At 36.0% G+C, this 21070-nt stretch overlaps 1 protein-coding gene across 2 annotated transcripts in view; it reads right to left on the bottom strand.

Annotated features, from left to right (window-relative positions):
• Abcd3 (ATP binding cassette subfamily D member 3) overlaps window positions 1-21070 on the bottom strand; it is an 82348-nt gene that overhangs the window by 57082 nt on the left and 4196 nt on the right. For both annotated transcript variants that reach the window (XM_087213159.1, XM_004841235.4), the window contains exon 2: window positions 3230-3266. In XM_087213159.1, the coding sequence (XP_087069285.1) occupies window positions 3230-3266 (37 nt within the window). The remainder of the gene's footprint in view (window positions 1-3229; window positions 3267-21070) is intronic.

The raw sequence follows: 21070 nt of genomic DNA, 5'->3' as shown, positions 1-21070 counted from the left end.
ATTTCGGTGATATAAATTTAACATGGAAATTACAGAAGAGGCAAAAAATTAGATAAAAATCATTTAAGAAGTTAAATTAATAAGTAATAATAAAACCAAGAAAATAAAAGTAACAAGACAACAAAGTTTAAGAGCAACGAGAAGTTTCTATTTATGTATCAATTTAGAAAAGTAAGATGAACTATAATGAATTAAAAAAGACATGTCTGAAATAACAAAAAGTGATATATGTGCTGACAAGAATGTAAGAATTCTCAGGGCCAGGGATGCAGCTCAGTGGCACCGCGCCTGCCTGGCAAGTGCAAGATCCTGAGTTCAACCCCCGGTACCTGAGTTCCCCCCCCCGGGGGAGGAGGGGGGAGAAGAATGTAAGAATTCTTGTTGGGAAAAGTATAGATGTATGACTATCATGAATCATCTATGAAAATGTAGACTGTACCGTAAAATAATGTAGCAAATTTATAATACTGTAAAATTAAATACAATCTAAATGTGTATTATCTATATTAAATTTATTCCATAAAAATTATACTGTAAAAAAGCTTATATTCATATAACAGAATATTACAGAGTAGTTAAATTAACTAGAACACTAGCTATTAACATGGACAGATCTAGAAAGCAGTATGCTGGGGAAAAAAGAATGATGCATATAATTTGTTTCACAAGTGAATTTATAAAACTTCTAAATGTATGGTATTTCTACTTACATTTTTTATGAGCATATGTATACATATCCAAATATATAAAAAAATATAAGAATGCTTAATACCAAACTGAGCACAGGATTTATACATTTTGGATTTTATAGCATATGTGTTACGTCAAAATTAAATAAGTATTTTTAAATAAACTATATTATTTTCTTTTAAAACTATTTTCACATTTAGCATAATGTAATATAAGCAGAAATAAAATATTTAAAGCAATTTTTTACTTCTATGAAAAAATAAATAATTTCATAACAAAATAGAGAATAACAGCAGTTAATACACTGTATCATAATCTTCTAAGAATGGCCAAACTTTTACTTAGAGCACAAGTCATTGACAAGAAAGACTCTTACAAAGAAGAAATGAACAGATGAAAGCACAAAACTTTCTCTTCAAGGAACTAAGAGAAGCTAGTAGCATAAATGAAACAGGCATATACAGTATATTAAAATATTTTTGAAATAATGGAATAATTTGGGAAAATATTTGGACTTTTCTCTACTACCTATTTATCTTCTATTTTGCTCGCTCTCTCCTCACTCCCCCTCTATATAAACATATATATTATGTAATATATATTATATATGAGAAACTATGCCTGTAGGTCTGACTTATTTTCTAACTCTCTAATTAAAATCTTTAAAGTCTCATGTCTTATAAAAATTATCTCACTCTCCCATCTCAAAGACTATAAAATGTTTCAATGAAAAAATCCTTTTCAATTGCTTTCTCTCATAAGTAATACATTCACTGCTGAAAAATTAGAAAAATCTGATAAGCAAAACAAGAAACCCATACCATCTGGAGATATAAACTGTTAACACTTAACATTCAATACATATCCTACAGATTTCATTTTACTATGTATCTCTATATGTACATGCATATGTGTATTTCACCAGTTTTACAAATGTGGTATCAATATACATCTTGTATCCTTTTTACTGGCAATCATTTAATCCATCCTCTTCTCATACTACATGACCTACAGATAAGAATATGTTAAAACAAAATTGCACATAAAAATAGGGAGGAATACAACATAAATGCCTTCAGGAAGCTTTAGATCCTAAGGGTTCTAACCTCATCAGTGGATTTATCCATTGAGAGAATCGTTAAGTTGACAGCGTTCTTGAGAGGTGGTGTAAACTTTAGGAGATGGGTCCTAGTTGGAGGAAGTAGGTCACTGCAGGACCTTTCTTCCTCTCTCCCCCATCTACCATGAAGTGAGCTGCTTTCTACACCACAGGCCTCCCAACAAGACATTCTCCCTCATCAAAGCCCAAAAGCAACAGAGCCAAGTAACCATAGATGGAAACCTCTGAAATCATGAGCCATAATAAATCTTTCCTTTTTTTAAACAGGTATTTTGTCACAGCAACAGAAAGCTAACACAAATATTGATACAACCTGGATAAACCTTGCAAACATCAAGCTAACTGAAAGAAGATAAGGCATAAAGGGCCATACATTGTATGATTTTATATTCATTATGAAATGTCAAGTACAGGCAAACCATCAGAGACAAAGTAGAGTGGTGGCTCCCAGGGGTTGGAGAAAGAGGGTGATGAGAAGTGAGTGTTATTGCGTAATGGATTTTATTGAGGAGTTGATGAAAATCTTTGAAAATTAGACAGTGGTAAGACCTATTCATTCCTAAAACACTAGTAACTACTGATTTATACATGCAAATGCATTATTATCCTAACTACTGATTTATATACTTAAGTGGGTGAATATTATAGTACTCAAACTATATTTCAGTGAAGCTGCTATTAAAAAAACTATCAACTGATGAATACAAGGTATAAGGAATCTGTCAACAGAACAGTTTACCTGAAGGTTATAATTTATCAAAAGTTTACTTAATGTGAACAACAGTTACAACTAAATAAGTAAAAGCAATTATAAGCTGAATTTTAGTAATACAGTAGTAGTATTAGTATCACAGAATGTCATAATGCAGACAGACACATTCCATGCTAGTCAAATCACATTACAACAACTATGTTCTATTCTAAGCACAATGTCTAGAGAAACTAATGTAAATATAGAGAAATGCATGAGAGTTGAAAAAATTATTTTAAAAAATATGTCACATGAGAAATATTCGAAGGAATAAAAGTTACTTAGCATGGGGGAAAACATTCAGAAGACCCAGTTGTCTTCAAATGTATGTCTATTAGACAAGAAAAAATAGTCTTGCCTGGTGTTGTTACAGAAGACAACAGAGTCAATCACTAGGAAGCTACACAGAGGAAAATTAATTGATCATGGGCCAAAACTAACAGCTATGACTCCTTTAAAACAGTACTCTCCACTGAAGAAATAGATTCAAGCAAACACTAAAAGACACCTGTTAGGACTCTATTTCAGAAAGAAATTTTGTAATATATAGCAGGCTGAAAGTGATACTTTTGAGTTCTCTTCTAATTCTATGATTTTGTCCTGACTCAAAATTAAATAACAAAATAAATGCATGATACCCCCAAAAAAGAGATGATTTAAAATGTTACCTCATTGTTCTGTAATGGTGGCTTTCCACTTTTCTTACTGCAGAAGAAAAAGAGAGAGAGCTTTACTTTATTTGCAAAGTGTTATCATTAAAATTACTCTAAGATGTCAAAAAGAATGTAACACATTTCTCCAAATGGATTTTTTTTCATAATCTACTGAGATAGAATATGTTCAATAAAATGTCCAATTGCCTCTAAACGGTGAGCAGTCCTTAACTGAAAAGCTTGGGAATAAAAGTGTTTCAGATTTTGAAATATTTGCATATACTTTACTGGTAGGGTATCCCTAATCCAAAAAATCCAGGGTGCTCAAAGATTCAGATTTCAGAACACTTCAAATTTTAGATTTTCAGATCAGATATTCAACCTGTGCTAAGTACCATTTAAAGAAAGTGATCAGTAAATGTTAGCCACTATTATTATTTCACAGACATGTTTTTATATATATATATATGTATGTATAAATGTACACACATATATACTTATTTTACAAACAAAGGGGTAGGTCTATTTCTCTAGCCTTGAATCAAAGTTTGGCCATGTGAACTTCTTTGGCCAATGGGACATTAATTAGCAAATTAATACAAATCAAAGCTAGAAAAATGCTTGTAAAACAGGCTCTCTTAGTTGTTAGTGGGTATCTTTCCCCAATCACATGGGCAATCCCAGCTAGTTTCCTAAAGGATGACAGAACATACGTCATTCCCATATTACAAAGAAGAAGACTGGTCTTAAGAGCCTGAGGTTCATGCTCATTATTAATCCATGCTACTTTTCTAAGCAATGTTATTAACAGGACCTGAGTCCTTTTTATAATACATTATCATGGTACCCTATACTTCTGTATAACATTGATCACATCTGAAATTTCTTGTTTGATGTATATTTCCTTTCAGTAAACTAGCTCCATGATATCAGGAGCTACTTCATACCGTTTTCTCTGCAGTTGAGGTGATAGGGTGTTTAGTGTACAAAACGTATGTTAGGAACCAACACTAGTGAATGGAAGGTAGAGAAAGCAAGTTTAGGTAGAACTCCAACTATGATACAGGCCTAACAAGATTTCAGCCAACCAAATGAAAGCTCTAAAATGAGTACTGTCCATCAGTGTGTTATGTGATGGACTAAAATGTTCAGGTCTCTGTCTTTCTCAGTCTATAAATCTATACTGCCCCTGGGAGATCATGGGCATGTGAGGGTGTCTTTGGTAGCTGAGGCAGACACTAAGGCACAGGAGAGAGGGGGCTGTGTGGATTCTACTTGCTCACAGCCAAGCAATAAGTCCTTCTTTAAGAGGAATGTTGAGTGACACATCTTCCTGTCTACTACAGGTCATATATTACTCAACCCTCTATGGTGAACACCTTGTTGAGCTCCAGCTATCTGTAGAACAAGCATTTTCCTCTTTTTTTTTGAGACAGAGTCTTGCTATATAGCTGAGGTTGGCTGGCCTCAAACTCGTAGCAATCTTCTTGCCTCAGGCTCCCAAGTGCTGGGATTACAGGCATGCACCACCATCCCCAGCTAGAATGAACATTTTCAAATTAGGTACAAAGTCATCAAACAAGACTAGAGAGCCAAACTTCACTCCATCCAACAGATGTTCTTATTTTCAAAAGTGCTTAGAGATTTATTGTTGTTTCTCATTTCAACTGTACTACATGATTGTTTATGTTTTAAAACTTACAAATTGTAGAGCTGTCTCAGAAAATGCCTTTTAGCAAAGGTAACAATCAATAGAATGAAGAGAAAACCAACAGAATGAGAAAAAATAATTGCAGCCATTCATCCAATGGGGATTAATACTCAAAATATATAAGGAATTCAACACAATAGCAAGAAAACAACCTAATTAAAACGTAAGCCAAGAAAGTGACAGTCACTTCTCAAAAGAAAACAGGTACAAGAAAAAAAATATTCAACATCTCTAATCATCAGGGAAATACAAATCAAAACTCCAATGAGGTATTACCTCATCTGGTACGATGGCTATTGTCAAAAAGACAAAAAGTAACAAGTGATGGTAAGAAAAGGGAAACCTCTGCACAATGTTGGTGGGAATGTAAGTTAATATTGCCAATACAGAAAACAATACAAACAATTCAGACAAATTAAAAATAGAACTACCACACGATCCACCAATTCCACTTCTGGGCATGTATATATCTCCAAAGGAAATGATATTGGTATCTTGAGATATCCACACTCTCATGTTCACTGCAGCATTATTCGCATTGGTTAAGATAATTAACCTAAGTGTTCATCAAAGGATGAATGAATAAAGAAAATCTGATTTATAGATAATCCTGTCATGTACAAAAACACGGTTGAGCCTGGAGGACATTATGCTAAATGAAATAAATGAGGAACAGGGCCCAGGATTTAGCTCAGTGGTTCCGCCGCCTGCCTCAAAAGCACAAGGTCCTGAGTTCAATCCCTGGTACCAAAAGAAATAAATGAGGAACAAAAAACCAAATACTCCATGATCTCATTTACATGTGGAATCTAAGAAAGTCAAAGTTATAGAAGCAATGAGTAGAATGTGGTTGCCAGGGACTGGAGGACTCGGCGGGGGGGGGATGGAGAAATATTGGTCAAGCAGTAGAAAGTTTCAATCATGCAAGATGAGGAAGTTCTATAGACCTAATACATAGCATGGTGATCATAGTTAATAGTGATATTTATTTCACTATATATGTATATCAAAACAAAATTCTAAAAATATTAATAAAAATATCATACCACTTACTGTTAATAAAGATTACAAGTAGATATTTACAGAGATAAATGGGGATCCACAAAATGCAGAGGCTAACAAAATAAATGCAGTTTTATGAATGCTACACATATATACATGTACATGTACACAAATACACACTCACATACATACACATACCACATACACCCACCAGGGGGCCACATATCAGTCTCCCACCATTTTCTACCCAGTAAGTTTCCATGAAATACCTTGTTCAGGATACACATCTTACAAGGCCTTCACTTGGCCTGCACATATAATCCACTATAAATTCTATGTTCTTTTGATCAATCCATGACAACTACAACTGTACATTACTCTGTTGCTCTGTTATTTTCATAATTTCAAGCCAAAATTTTATTACAAGATTTCAGTTTGTCAGTCAATGAAAATATCTTTCACCTATAATAATCATTATAAAAGAAAGTTTTAATAACAAAATAATTCGGTAAGAATTCAAAAGTTGAAGATGGGACTGGAGATGTAGATTAGTGAAGCTGTGCCTGCCTGACAAGAGTAAGGCCCTGAGTTCAATCCACAGTACTGGAAAAAAAAGAGCTGAAATGATTTTTTAAGTTTTATATTAACACATATCTAATGCAAGTTCTACCACAATAAATTTATTTACCATATATGTGTTTTCTAGATGATCACTTAACCATCAAACACAAATATTGGCATCAAGATCTTTGACAGTGTAGTAGTCATTAAGTTAACCAAGAATGTGCTTTTATACTGGTACCTAGTTTCACAAACGCTTTGTTTACAAACAATTTGGTTCACAAGCAGAAGCATTTGGAAAAATTTTTTTGCAAATTCTGCATTGGGTGACAAACACTACTGTGACCATCTTTCCTGCATGAACACGAACATGGGAACCTTTTCCAGAATCCTGGAACAAATTAAGTTCATATACCAAGGTACCACTGTATGTACAAATTTGTTTAATTTTATTTCTTACCAAAATAAAAACTCAAAATTAGAATATTTTCATAGAGCTTTAGGACCCCAAAAATGTGATTTTTAGAAACATGTCTCTATCCAGATCATAGACATACTGCTCAATCAAATATAATGCCACCTTAGGAAAAACCATGGCATCAACTCTCACTCTAATGACTCCCAAATCTCTTGCTCCCTTCTCTTTCATGAGCTTGAATATCTGATTTTTAAATAAGGTATTTAAACTTGGATTTAATGAAAACATTCTAAACTTGATATGTCTACATCTGTATGTACCTTTCTGCCCCAAATCTAGTCATTTTTCAATACTGAACATAGGTCGACTCAGCAAATGACCTTTATCTACCAGCTAGCTACCCAAGCCACAAATCTGGAGCTATTCTTGAGTCTCCCTTTTTATACCCTTCATTTCCAGTCTCTCTCTATGTTCTCCTTTCCATCTCTACTGCATGACTGCAATTCAAGCCATCAAAATTCCCCATATGATCTATTATAATATTCTCACCTGCTCTCTAATTAGTTTCCTTATCATTCATCTGTCTCTTCCTCCAATTCCTTTCCATAGCCATATCACATATATTTATTCTATATACCCACACATACAATGCACACACATATATGTATATAAAATGTATAACCTGTGAATTCAACTGAAGCAATGTTCAGAACTTTATTTCAATTAAAAATAGAAAAGGGTTAATAATTAAAGCATCCACCCAAAAGTTTAAAAGAAACAATACAAGAAAATGAAGAAAGCAGAATCTGATGAATTAGAAAACAAAGAACATGTAGACACTAATCAGTAAAAATCCAAGAGTCAGTTCTTTGGAAAGTAAATCATCAGGACTGGAGGATATAGCTCAGAGGTATAGTGCTTGCTTAGTATGCACAAGTCCTGGGTTCAATCCACAGAACTATCAATAAATAGTTAAGCATTAGGTAATCTATTTTTAAAAGAAGTATAAAAACATGAGATGAAAATAAATCAGCACAAAATTAATAAAATTTAAAGAGAAATTTTTAAACTTGGATGAAATGGATAATTTCCCATAAAAAATATATTTCCCAAAACTGATCCCTTACCAGAGAGGGAAAAAACTAACTAGACTGAAAATTTAAGAAATTGCCAAAGTTGTCAAAGATACACATTTTCCACTCACCCCACCCCACCCCCAAGAAAAAGCACCAAGCCCAAAAGATTTAGGGGAGATGTTATGGCTTATATCTAGATGCCCCCTGCCCCAAAGCCTCATGTGCTCGTAGAGAGGTGATTAGATCATGGGGATGTGATTACTCATCACTGAATTAGTCCACTGATGAGTTTTGTGATACTGGGAGGTGAAGGCTGGTGGGAAAAGGTAGGTCACTGTGTGTGTGGCTTAGAAGGGTATATATTCCTCCTCCTACCTTGATCCTTCTCTGCTTCCTCCCTGCTCTGCCATGAACTTTCTCTTCTGCCATACTGCCCTACCAGCTGACTATGATCTGAAACCTTTATAAACTGAGCCACAATAAACGTCTCTTTCTTTAACTTGTGGGCATCCAGTATTTTATCCCAGCAGCAAAGTAGTAAGACAGGAATTCTGCAAAAACCCCAGAGAAACACAAATGCTCAAGTTACCTTAATGTATCAGGTTAAACTATGTGAAATTGAAAATATTTAACCATTTCCCATTTATAAAATGTCAACTTCACATGCTTCTCTACCTAATACTGTCTTTACATGCTATACTTGCTTAAAAGGATTCCTCAATCAACCTGCCCAATTCCTACTTGTCATTAAAACTCAGCATAGGATTTCTTGAAACAGTGTCATCTCCCATCAGTCCCAAGATGGCCCTTGCTTACATCTTTTGTCCTGATATCTAACTGAAACCCCTTCCAGTCTTATTATCCTGTGCTAATCAGGATAATGACTGTACATGATGGTCCTGTCTTAGGAACCTTCTGTCCATTCTCTCCCCTCAAACAGTGTGCACTGTCAGGTACCCTTTGTTTTCCCTCTGCAACCTATGCCATATCTGGCCCCTCATTAACTTCTTCAGAGCAGGGACCATGCCTTGTTCATCTATTGCTAATGCCTAAGACTATGCCTGGCACATGGTAGGTAGGTATGTTGAAAACTTTTACCTTGTTTTGCCTTCTAAATTTTGTTTACCTTATATGTTACTACATTTCCTTTCAAAAACTTTAAAGGGAGACTTTTAATTGAATCAAGCTAAAACTTTCAGAACTTGTCAACAAAGCAGAAAGACCAGCTCTGAGAAATAGGCATTTGTGCTTAGTGTCAGTAGATCAGCCTGGAAAAGAGGGCTGGATCCATATCATAAAGTTCTTGAGTGCCATATTATGGACTTTTTAAAATAAGGACTTTCTCTTAAACCACTGCAGTATTTTATCAAAATCAGGAAATCAACACTGACATAATATGACAATCTATAGACCTTACTCAAATGTCTCCAATGATCCCCAAAATACCCCCCTACCCTGTTCAGCCATACACTTCCTTTTCACCCTGCTCATTCATGCACAGTAACCAATTTCATCATTTTCTGATTTATCGTTTTTTCCATATAAAATGAACTTGAATATTTCATATAAAATAAACTGATTTTTTTCTTCTTTCTTAACTAAAAGGTAATATACTAGTCTTTTGCAATTCACTTTGTTTACTTAACAGTTTTTCTTGGAAATTACTTCCTGTTAGTTCAGAGAAAGCACCTTTTTCTGTTTTACAGCTCCAAAGAAGTCCATACGTGTAAGAACTATAGTTTATTCATACACATTTTAATGTATAACAATTTAGGCTGTTTCCAACAATTTGCAATTACAAGCAAAGCTCCAATAATAACTTTATGCATACCATCAGAGCTTTATCTTCAGTGGAACTGCTGGGTCAATAGGTAAATGCAAAGCATTTTTGTCAACTACTCCCCTCTAAAAATAAAAAAAACTGTTCCTTTGTATTACCACCAGCAATGTAAGAATGCCAGTTTTTCCTCAACCTCACCAAAAAGTATACTGTTACATTTTTAATTTTCTTCCAAGGTAGTATGTGAAATAATATCTTAGTATAAATTTAATTTGCATATAGTCTGTCACTCAGCTCTGATGCTCCCTACTATCCCATTGTAGCTGTCTATCCTCTTTCTTTTCCATATTTTTCAAATAAAACATCCTCTGTAAATAAATAAATAAATAAATAACAGTCTGTCATGTTAAGTCACTCCTTGTTTGAGTAGAGTCAATCACATGTTTAAGGGTCATTCTCATATATATATATATATATATACTAGTGACACTGCAGATATATTCTATAAGTTTACCATTTATCTTTTTCTTTTTTTTCTGGTACCAGGGATCGAACTTGGGACCTTGTGCTTACGAGGCAGGTGGTGGAATCACTGAGCTAAATCCCCGGCCCTATCTTTTTTAATGTCTTAAAAAAATTTTTTTTCAGTGCTGGGGATTGAATCCAGGAGCTCAGTCCTTTTTTTTTTTTTTTTTTTTACTTTTTGAGACAGGGTCTTGCTAAATTTCCTAGGCTAGCCTCGAACTTTCCATCCTACTGCCTCATCCTCCTGAGTAGCTCAGATTACAAGCATGTGTCACCACATGTGGTGTTATTTGTCTTGACATCATGGTAGTTTTAAAACTACACATAAGCTTTTTAATTTTTATGTAATCAAATAATCAATATTTTCTTTTATTGTACCTAGATTTTTTTAGTCACATTTAGACTTTCCCTACATTGAGAGGAATCAATGCATTTTTCTGTTTTCTGGCACTTGTACAGTTAAATGGATTTATTCTTATATAGTGTGTGGTGTAGGTACAAATTTATCCTATTTCCAAGGGCTAACCAGTTATTTCACCAGTATTTATTAAAAAGCCTATCTTTTTCTCAATGATTTGAGATGCATGAAATGATTCTGAATCTCTTTTGAATGCCGCACTTCCCAACTAATCAGACTGAGCAACTAGGACAGCAAAACCAAAAGCCACAGACAACATTATATGAGAAAAGTAAACGGACAAAGTATTGCTGTGAGCCCCAAAATATGAATAGGAGGTGGCAAACTACCAAAAACTAAGACTTGAATGGTAGCAGTATCTTCAAAAAAAAGCAGAGAGAATTAACAGAGTATATCAATACACATGGGGGAAACTCCAAAATCACTAAACAAACTCACTGGAAATATCCTAATAGGAGAGCAGCAGCTAAATGGGGGTGAGTCTGCACAGTCCAATAAATAAGACATAAATGCAGGGGTCTGGCAGAGAAAAGCTGCTCACAACATGGCAGCCAAGAAGCAGAAAGAGAAAAGAGAATCCAGGGAGGGAGATTTCTCTTTCTGGGTCACATTCCCAGTGGCCCACCTCTAACCAGGCCCTACCTCCTAAAAGCAAGTCAGTTATCACATCACTACAATCCAGTCATCTTCCATAAGCCCTGCCAATGAGCAGGTAAGATTCTGGGAGACATTTACATATAAAGCCTAACATTCCACCCTTGGCCCCCTCAAAAATTCATGCCCACCTTTTCATGCAAAACACATTTAGTCTATCTCTAAGTGTTGCCAAAGTCTTAACAGTTTCAGCATCGCTGAAAGCTCAGTCTCTTCTGAGACTCAACTGGCTGTCAGCCCCTATTTAAAAAAAAAAAAGTTCAACACTGCCAACATACAATGAATGGCACAGGGTAAACATTACAAAAGGAGAAACAGGGGCATAGAAAGAAATGGGACCAAACTCAAGACCAAAACCCAGCAAGGCAAACATTAAATCCTGTAGCTCCATGTCCAACATCAGTGGTGAGGCATGAGTTCCAAAGGGCTTGGGTGACCCTGCCGCTACATCACTGCTGTTTGTTGCTCTCATGGCCTCTCTCAGTCTTCAGGTGGCTTCACTCACTGCCTGCAGCTCTCCTCAGACATTCCACATTCCTGGATTCTCCAATTTCATGCAGTCTCCACTGTACTTCCACGTTCACTTTCATGGCTTCACACACTGCCCTTTCAGGGGCACACTGAGTGGCCTCCTTGACCTTCTTCTGAAACATGGGTGGAAGCCTCCTTGACCCCACAACTCTTGCATTCCACACGCACAGAAAAACAGCACTACATGGATGACACCAAGGTTTGCTGCCAGCTTGAGCAGCATCGAGGCCTCCCTGGGTCATAACTACAGACCTCTGAATCCCTGAATAGCTGAACACTGGGAAACAAATCTTTGGGATCCAATTCCCTAGAGAGCCCTTCTCAAGCAGGGTATCCTGGAGCTCTCTTCTCAAAGCAAAATCTTTCACTTTTACACTCTGAACCTGAGACAGCTGGGGTCTTGTTGATTCCTGGGATGGTCTCAAGGTATCTTTCCTACTGTCCTGATGTCAAGTATTTGGCTTCTTTTTAATCTTTTAGCAACCTCATTCTCCAAACCTCCATTTTTACAGAAGCTTCCATTCTGGCCAAGCTGAGCATTTTCCAAATGAGCTTTCTGCTCTTCTTAGTGTAAGTCTTGCTAAAAGCAGCAAGCAGTACCCACGCCTCAGCCTGCACAATGGGCTGCTTTAAAATTTCCACCAGATTAATTATTCTGCTCCCCTTAATCTCATTCTCTCGCAAAGTCTCAGGACATAAGCAAAATGTAGACTAATGTTCTGCCAGATTATAGAACACATGATCTCTACCCCAACTACCAATGGAGTCCTTGTTGCCAACTGAAACCTTCTGAACCTTGTTTTTACAATCTGCATTTCTATCTGTATTCAGGTCTTCTGAGTTCCAACCAGTACTGCACATCAAGCTTGGCTTACAACATTCTACCTAGAGCTTTTCTAGGTGACATCCAAACATTCCAAATTTCTCCCACAAACCAGTTTCATGTGTCTTCTGGACCACATTAAGGTATATTCACAGCAACAACCCCACTTCTCTGATACCAGAACCTGTCATCATCACTTTCCTTATTAAAAGGACAAAATAACCAACACCCACAACTTAAAGGAAAGGTTTATTTTGGTTCACATTGTCAGTCCATAGCTGGCAAGCTCCAATGCCAGAAGGCATGATAGAAGCTTCTGGCAAAGGAAAGCTGCTCACATCATGACAGCCAGGAAGCAGAAAGAAAAGGGAAGATAGAAGAAGGGAGATACACCTTTTCAGGTCACACTCCTGGTGACCCACTTCTAACCAGGCCTCACCTCCTAACAGCAAGCTAGCTATAGCACCCCAATAATACAATCACCTTCCAAAAGTCCCATCTATGAGCAGGTGAGACTCTTAAGGGACATCTAGATACAAACCATAACAAGTGCTACTTACTAAACTATAGACTGCCTCTTTTTTCTTAAGAAACACCATGTCTCATGTTGCTGACTTCATATATTTAAGTCACACAAATATTTAAAAAAATAACATACAGCAACCTATAATCACATGCCAAGGAAACTATTATTTACCTAGAAAAGCTGTTCCATTCCACAATGCGTTTATTTTTAAAACCAACAAATATTACACATTAAGAAGTCAAAATAATATATGTGCATCCATGTTCATACCAGCACAATTTGTAATAGCTAAAACTTGGAAGCAGCCCAATTGCCCATCAACTGGAGACTGGATAAAGAAGATGTGTTTTTTTAATAAAATGGAGTACTACTTAGCCATAAAAAATGAGAAATTAGAGACATTTATAGCTAAATGGATGCATATTGAGGTGATACTCTTAAGTGAAATAGAACACACATGTGTAAATACCGAAGTTTCTCTAGTGTGAGAAACTGAAAGTGTAAATAAGGACTAAAAGGTATAATAATGTGAAATAGGAAGAAAAGGTGCAAAGGGGAAGGGAAGTGGGAGGGATAGGGGAAAGGAAAGAAGGGAATGGAATTAATATGAGAAAACAGAAACAAAGTCTTTGTAAATAGGGAGGGATGGAGGGGTTGGAGGGCAGGGGAATGGGGAATGGGGAAAAAAAATAAGAACCAAGAGTGATTATGTAAAGGTGCAAATTTCCAATGATGAATATCATTATATTGTATACCTAAAACATACCAATACAATTTTTTTTAAAAGTCAAAATAATTTAGGCATAAAGTACATCTACTTTGATATTTATTATTATGGTACCTGTATAGTGGTTAAGTTTGCTAATCTGTTTACAGATATCAAACTAGCTGATTAAGCTTTAGTGAGCTTTACTTTCAATTTTATACTTTATTAAATTACATTTATTCAGAACTGCTTATCTAGAAAAAGGGTAAGAAATGCACATGTTTAAAGAACACCTTTTAGTACATTAAGTTATTCCTAAAAAGGCTTTCCACCATCCTAATAGCTACAATAGTTTCCATTGAAGAACACAAACATGAATTAGCAGAAGCATTTTGTTCTTATGCTTATGGAAGGCTATATTCGTGACACAGATGCCTACAACAAGCAATTTAACTCATAAAAAGAAATCCTGTGATTGTTCTTAAGCAAAAGCCTGATGCCTAATTTTTTTGTGGGAATACTACAAATGCCATTTTAAACAAGTCTAACATTCAATAAAAATCTTACCAAAAGAAATAGAGAAATATCATTTTGAATAAAATTTTATTTAACACATATAATTCCAAAGAAAATGTGGGAGATCCTTTCCTTCTCATAATTCCAGTTTACATTTTAGTGCAACAGATTAGAAGGTGATACTATTCATCAGGTAATGAACGAGTTTGATGTTGATCCTGAGGGAAAAAAAAATACAATTTATTTACTTAGATGGGTACTTAGAAGGAAGTGCCCAATTCTAGGAGTAAGGATGAGTTCACCAAAAAGTCATGTCAGATTAAGCTCATTCTCTTCCCTGAAGGGTTATAAGAACTGCAAATTTTGTTTACTATGCTACAAAGTAGCATTTGATTGTAGACTAAATCAAGAGTTCTCTTCCCTTTCCACTTAAGAGAACATTACCACATACAGTCTCATCCTCAAAACCTCATTATCAGAAAAGATCCTTCCTCATTGGCTCCAGCAGAAATATCTCAAGACGACTCTTACTGGCCCAGTACAGATCAGGTTGTGGATACTGTCAAAATGCCAGGTCTGTTGGTGTCAATTAACAGAAAGGTTGCAGTGGTATAAATACACTTTTCTCTTCTTAGTCCACTCTATTTTTTTTTAATTTACTGGGAAAATATATAAAAAGAATACTAATATACAGGACCAAAAAACTCTTTTAAGAGGAAGGTAGAGAAACCCAACACAACAAACTGAGGAGGGGAAAAGAATAGAAACTACCATGTAATCTAAATGTGAGTGAAGACATATTTGTCATAAAAATGAACGTAATCTTAATTTTTTTTGTTTTGTTTTGTTTTTTGGTACCAGGGATCGAACTCAGGTCCTTGCGCTTGTGAGGCAGGCAGAAGAACCACTGAGCTAAATCCCTGGCCCCTTAATGTTATTAACACAAGCTTAGACCTACAAAATAGGTCACAGTTTTGGTCTATTCTGTGTCAGTGAATACCAAATTGAGGGTAGGAGCACCTCTTTAGGAGGTGGAGAAATAGTGTCATATTCCAGAAGCAGCAACTGAAAAAATAGAGGCCTAAAAGTATGTCACATAAAATTTAAATATTTTCCAACTCTAAAATTAAATTATTTCTATCAACTGAAAAGGCTTCTTTAGGGAGATTTTCACAGACACATGTGAGGAAATTTTTAGGAAGGCTCAATTTTTGAGAAACTTATAATGGGATATTTTGTTGTCCTTTTAGTTTTTCTTTTAGCAAACAAAAATGGCCTATGAGAACTATTTTTATTTAGTGAGCACTGAGTTAAAACATTTTCTTATGTATTATTTAAAAATAGTCATAAAGATGATGTAGAAATATAGGGAAGATGTATGCTTTAAATGAATATAGCAAAGCATGTACTTATAGAAAGGTAAAAATGCATATAAGGAATAAACAAAAAAGAATGTTTATTATGATGTTTTTCAATTTGTCTACAGTATTTCCACTTCATTGTTAATTATCAAAAGTAGGCTATAGCCGGGCACAGTGGCACTCAGGTTCTTGCAAGTTTAAGTCTCACCTGGGAAACTTAATGAGATTTTTGACTCAAAAATAAAAAAAGGGCTGGGGATATAGTTCAGTAGTAGGAAGTCCTTGGGAACAATCTCCCAGTACTACTGTTTAAAAAAAAAAAAAAAAAAGGTTATAAAGTGATACTGATGCCATTTTCCTAAGTTTCTTTGTTTTTATTTTTTATTATAAGTACATGTGTGTAGTACATGTTTACATTTCTTTTGGTAAGTTGGTACAAGTACATAATATTTGTTAATTCCTTTATCCTTTTCTTTCCCTCCCTCCCCCTCTACCTATTTCTTGACCTCCTTCTCTTTTTTGTACATACAGTATTTGCAGTACATGTTAACATTCCTTGTGTGTTGCTATGTGTATGTGACACATCTTAATACCTTTTTTCAATCCCTGTCCCTCCCTACTTCCTATTATCTTGTATTTTGCTCTTTATTTATAGTTTGCTTTTCTTATAAGAGAAACCGTGCAATGTTTAAGCTTGTGTACCTGATTTCACTTAACACTATTGTCTTAAGGTGCATGCATTTTCCTACGAAGGACTCCAGTTTATCTTTCTTTACATTATAGTACTCCAATGCGTGCAAATAGCACATATTCTTTATCCATTCCTCTTTTGATGGACATGCAAACAGCTTCCAAGATTTAGCTATTATGAATTATGCTGCTATAAACACAGGTATGGATGTATCACGTATCATGTAATATGATGTCTTTAACTCTTTTGGGAAGATCTAGAAAGGAATAGCTAGGTCAAATGCATTTTTAGACGTTTGAGGCATCTCCACACTGATTTCCATAGTGGTTGTAATACTAGTTTACATTCCCACCAACATTGTAGAAGTGTTCCTTTTCCCCCACAGCCTCTCTAGCATTTGTTATTTGACTTCTCGATGATGGCCTTCATTCTGGGGTAAGATGGAATCTCAATGTTATTTTAACTTGTGTTTCTCTAATGACCAGCAATATTGACCATTTCTTCATTTACTGGCCATCTGTACTTCTGAGAAGTGTTTATTCATTTCAGTTGCTCATTTTATGAGTTGGTCTTTTATTTTTTTGGGGGGGGTCGAACTTTCTTGAGTTCTTTAGGCATTCTAGATATTTGTCCTGTTTGAAGAATAGCTGGCAAAATTTTTTTCCCATTCTGTTGGTTGTTTCTTCTGCTGTCCAGAAGCTTTTTAATTTTATATGATCCCATTTGTTGGTTCTTGGTACTATTTACTGTGTAAACAGGGTTCTGTTCAAAAAGTCCTTACCTCAGCCTATGACTTCAAGAGCTTTACCTATTTTATCTTCCAGCAGGTTAAGCTTTGCTTTTTTTAACATTTCATTCTTTGATCCATTTTTATTTTAGTTCAGTGCATAGTGAGAGATATTGGTCTAGACTCAATCTTCTACATGTGAATGACCAATTTTCCCAGCACCATTTGTTAAAGAGGCTATCTATCCTCCAGTGTGTGTTTTTGGTACCTTTATCAAAGACCAAGTAGTTAAATGCCCTGGGGGTGGTTACTGCATCCTCTGTTCTGTTCCACTGATCCTCATGTCTGTTTCTGTGTCTTTATCACAATAGCTTTGTAATATAACTTCAGGTCCAAGATGGTGATGCCTCCTACTTTGCTCTTGTTACCCGGAATTTCTTTTGCTCTTCTGGGTCTTTTCTGGTTTCCTATGAATTTTAAGATTGTCTTCTCCAGTTCTGTGAAGAATGATGTTGAGATTTTAATTGGGATGCATTAAATTTGTACATAAATTTTAGAAGTATGGCCATTTTGACTATTATAGTTCTGCCTATCCAGGAACAGGGGATATCTATTTTCTGATGTCCTCTTTGATTTCTTTTTTCAGAGTACTATAGTTTTCGTTGTGGCTGTCTTTCACTTCCTTAGTTAACTCCTAAGTACAGGAATATCTCGGTTCACGTACATTTCTGTTCACAAACAACTCAGTTTGCAGAAACGTTCAGCAAAATTTTGCTTCCATTCTCGAACTTGACATCGGGTGACAAACATGACCACAGTATATATACCACCATATTTAATTTTTCTTGGTGCTATTGTTTACAGTATTTTTTCATTTTTTTCTCAGTGGGTTCATTATTAGCATACAAGAACACTATTGATTTTTGTGTTGATTTTGTATCCTGTTACATTACCAAATTTGGTTTTTAAGAGTCTTTTGATGGATTGAGGGGGCGTCTAAGTACAGAATCTTGTCATCTGTAAATAATGACAAACTGTCTTGTTCTTTTCCTATACATATCCTATACATAATTATTTATTTTTGCCTAATTGTTCTTGCTACTGTTTTGAGTACTATATTGAACAAAAGTAGTGTTTTCTAAGTTTCTGAGACTTGCTTTACCTTAGCAAACAGGAACCATATGGGCCCAAAGCTCCCAAAGAGCTCATAATATACTAAGGAGACAACATTTACATTTGTAGCAAGAAAAAATTTGTTATTTAAAACAATGGCAGCCCTAAGAAATGAGAATCTCAGAAGTAGAGTCATTCAACATGCATTTTCTGGGTGCCTATGTTCCAGTCACAGCTTTAGTCACTATAGCTATAACAATGAACAAAACAGACAAGAGCTTCTGCTTTTGTGGAGCTTATATCCTAGCAGCAGAAACATACAATAAACAAGATAAATACATAGTACATTTGTAAAGTTAGGAAGGTGAGCAGAGCATGTGTATAAAGGAAGGAAGGAAAAGGAAGGGAAAGGATGCTGTTGTAAATTAAGTGGCAGTAAAACTCATTAAGATATCTGATAAAGTTTGAAAGAAGTAGGGGAGTAATCAATGTGATATCTGGGGAAAGGGCATTCTAGGAAGGGGGAAGAGGAAATGCAAGAGTCCTAGAACAGAATGCCTACCTAAGCTGGGCATGATGGGCACATGCCTGTAGTCCTAGCATTCAGGAAGCTGAGGCAGGAGGATCAGAAGGATCGCTGTGAGTTCAAGGACATCCCAGGCTACATAGTGAGTTCAGGGTCATCCTGAACTACAAAGCAAGACCCTATCTCAAAAGACCAAAAGAAAAAAAATGCCTACCTAAGGATGCTAATGTACTGTTATGGTTTGGATTTCAAATGTCCCTCAAAACTCATGAGCTAAAGCTTGGTTGCCATCTGATGGGCTTTTGGGAAAGTGACTGAATTATGTGGACTCTAACTTTATCAAGTGGGTTAATCTACTGATGAGATAATAATTTGAGGGCATTATTGGGAGGTGATAGAAACAAGAGCTAGGTCCTCATCAAACAGAGTGAATCATGGCCATGACCTTCCAGATTTTATCTGATCCCTGAGCCATTCTGGATCTTTAGATTCCTCTCTCTGCTTCCTGACCACTAGAAAGTGATCAGCCTTTCCTTGGCCATGTCTTTCCATCATGTTTCTGCCTTGCCACAGGCCTAAAAGCAATGGAGCATGCTAACCATGGGCTGCAGTCTCTGAAACTATGAGCCAAAATAAGTTTTTCTTCCTTTAAGTTGTTATTCTGAGGTATTCTATCACAGTGACAAAAGTTGACTAACAGTATGCTAAAAACTGAGAATAATTAAACCACCTGCACTCAGTTTCCCCCAGACAACTACACAGTTCTCAGAACACTAATCTGGGCCTATTGTGCCTCAGCTAGATTCAGTACATAGCTGCTTTTGCTGGTAAATCCACCAGTGCTTTTTCACCCATTGTTGCTTACACATCTCTTTTTATCCTTGAGATTCAAACAGGGCCAGCCCATTTATTTACTAATGCAGGGTCTCATTCAGCTCCAGCCCCTCACAAGCAAGCCCTTGCTTATAGTTTGCAAACTCTCAGCGGACCTGTGAAACTGAGAAAAGTGAAGCTAGGTCCTTATAAAATTTGATTTCAAAGGGGCAGATTTAAGGAAAGAAAGGTGAATCTGAAGTTTGCAGGAAAGTTGTAGAGGGGTTAGTGGGGGAAAAGTGCAAAGAGTAGAATCTACAGAGATGAGGACATCTAAATGATAAAGAAAAGACCTGATTACAGGCCACAGGGCTGACATTCAGGAATAAAAATACCCAAGAAATTTCCAATGGGGAAATCTCCAAGGAATTTGTTTGTTTGTTTTATTTTTTGAGACAAGGTCTCATTATGTAGTTCAGGCTGGCCTTGGACTATGTAGCTCAGGGTGGCCCTGAACTCAAGGTGATCCTCCTGCTTCAGTCTCCAAAGTGCTGAGATTACAGATGTGTGCCACCATGCCCAGGTTCCAAGGAATTTCTTGAGGAAAAGAATTTTAAGACATTTGCTGTATTGAGATATAATCCTTGCCACTATTCCCACATTTTCAAAAGAACTCTATTACAAATAGCTGCAAGCATATGACTTATGCTTTAGAGAAATGAAGGCAAGTATCAAAAAGACTGGCTCAAATGACAAGATGTAAGTGGGATTTAAAACAGAGCAGAAGCAAAGTGAAGATGTGAAATAAGGTGTGACTGAGAAACACGAGCTCTCTAAAACTCCCCAGAAATATATAGGGAACAAAACTATGTCCCAACATTTAAGGATTGGGGCTTTAAAAAGGATGAAGGATAGGCCAGGGATTTAGCTCAGTGGTTCTGCTGCCTGCCTTGCAAGTGCAAGGTCCAGAGTTCGATCCCTGGTACCAAAACAAAAAAAAAAGGATGAAGGATAAAGGTATATTTCAGCACATCCATCTAAATTATACCTGGTCCAGCAATGTGTACATCAAGGAAAGGCATTTAATGTTTGCTTCAGAAAGTTAAAAACAGGGCTGATCATGACTTAGGCCAGCTAGAATAGCTCAATATCTCATGGTAGGGGTCAGCCTGCATTAGCCCTTCAACAATGCTAAGAGTTGAAGAACAGAGGATACAAAGAAAGAAATTATAAATATGGTTAATAGTATGAGTACAGCTCCAAAGTCAGGAATGTGGGTAGTCTATTCAAAGAACAGTGCAGAAATTTGCCTATTTGGAACAGAGAATGCCCATTGGCAGGCAATAACACATTAAGATCAGTCAGGTAAGATGAGACG

Source organism: Heterocephalus glaber, unplaced genomic scaffold (assembly GCF_053883595.1).
Source record: "Heterocephalus glaber isolate CG9 unplaced genomic scaffold, H.glaber_assembly_v1.0 deba00001442, whole genome shotgun sequence".
NCBI lineage: Eukaryota > Metazoa > Chordata > Mammalia > Rodentia > Bathyergidae > Heterocephalus > Heterocephalus glaber.
Note: the sequence above shows the minus strand (reverse complement) of the source record. Positions and strands in the feature narration are given on the sequence as shown.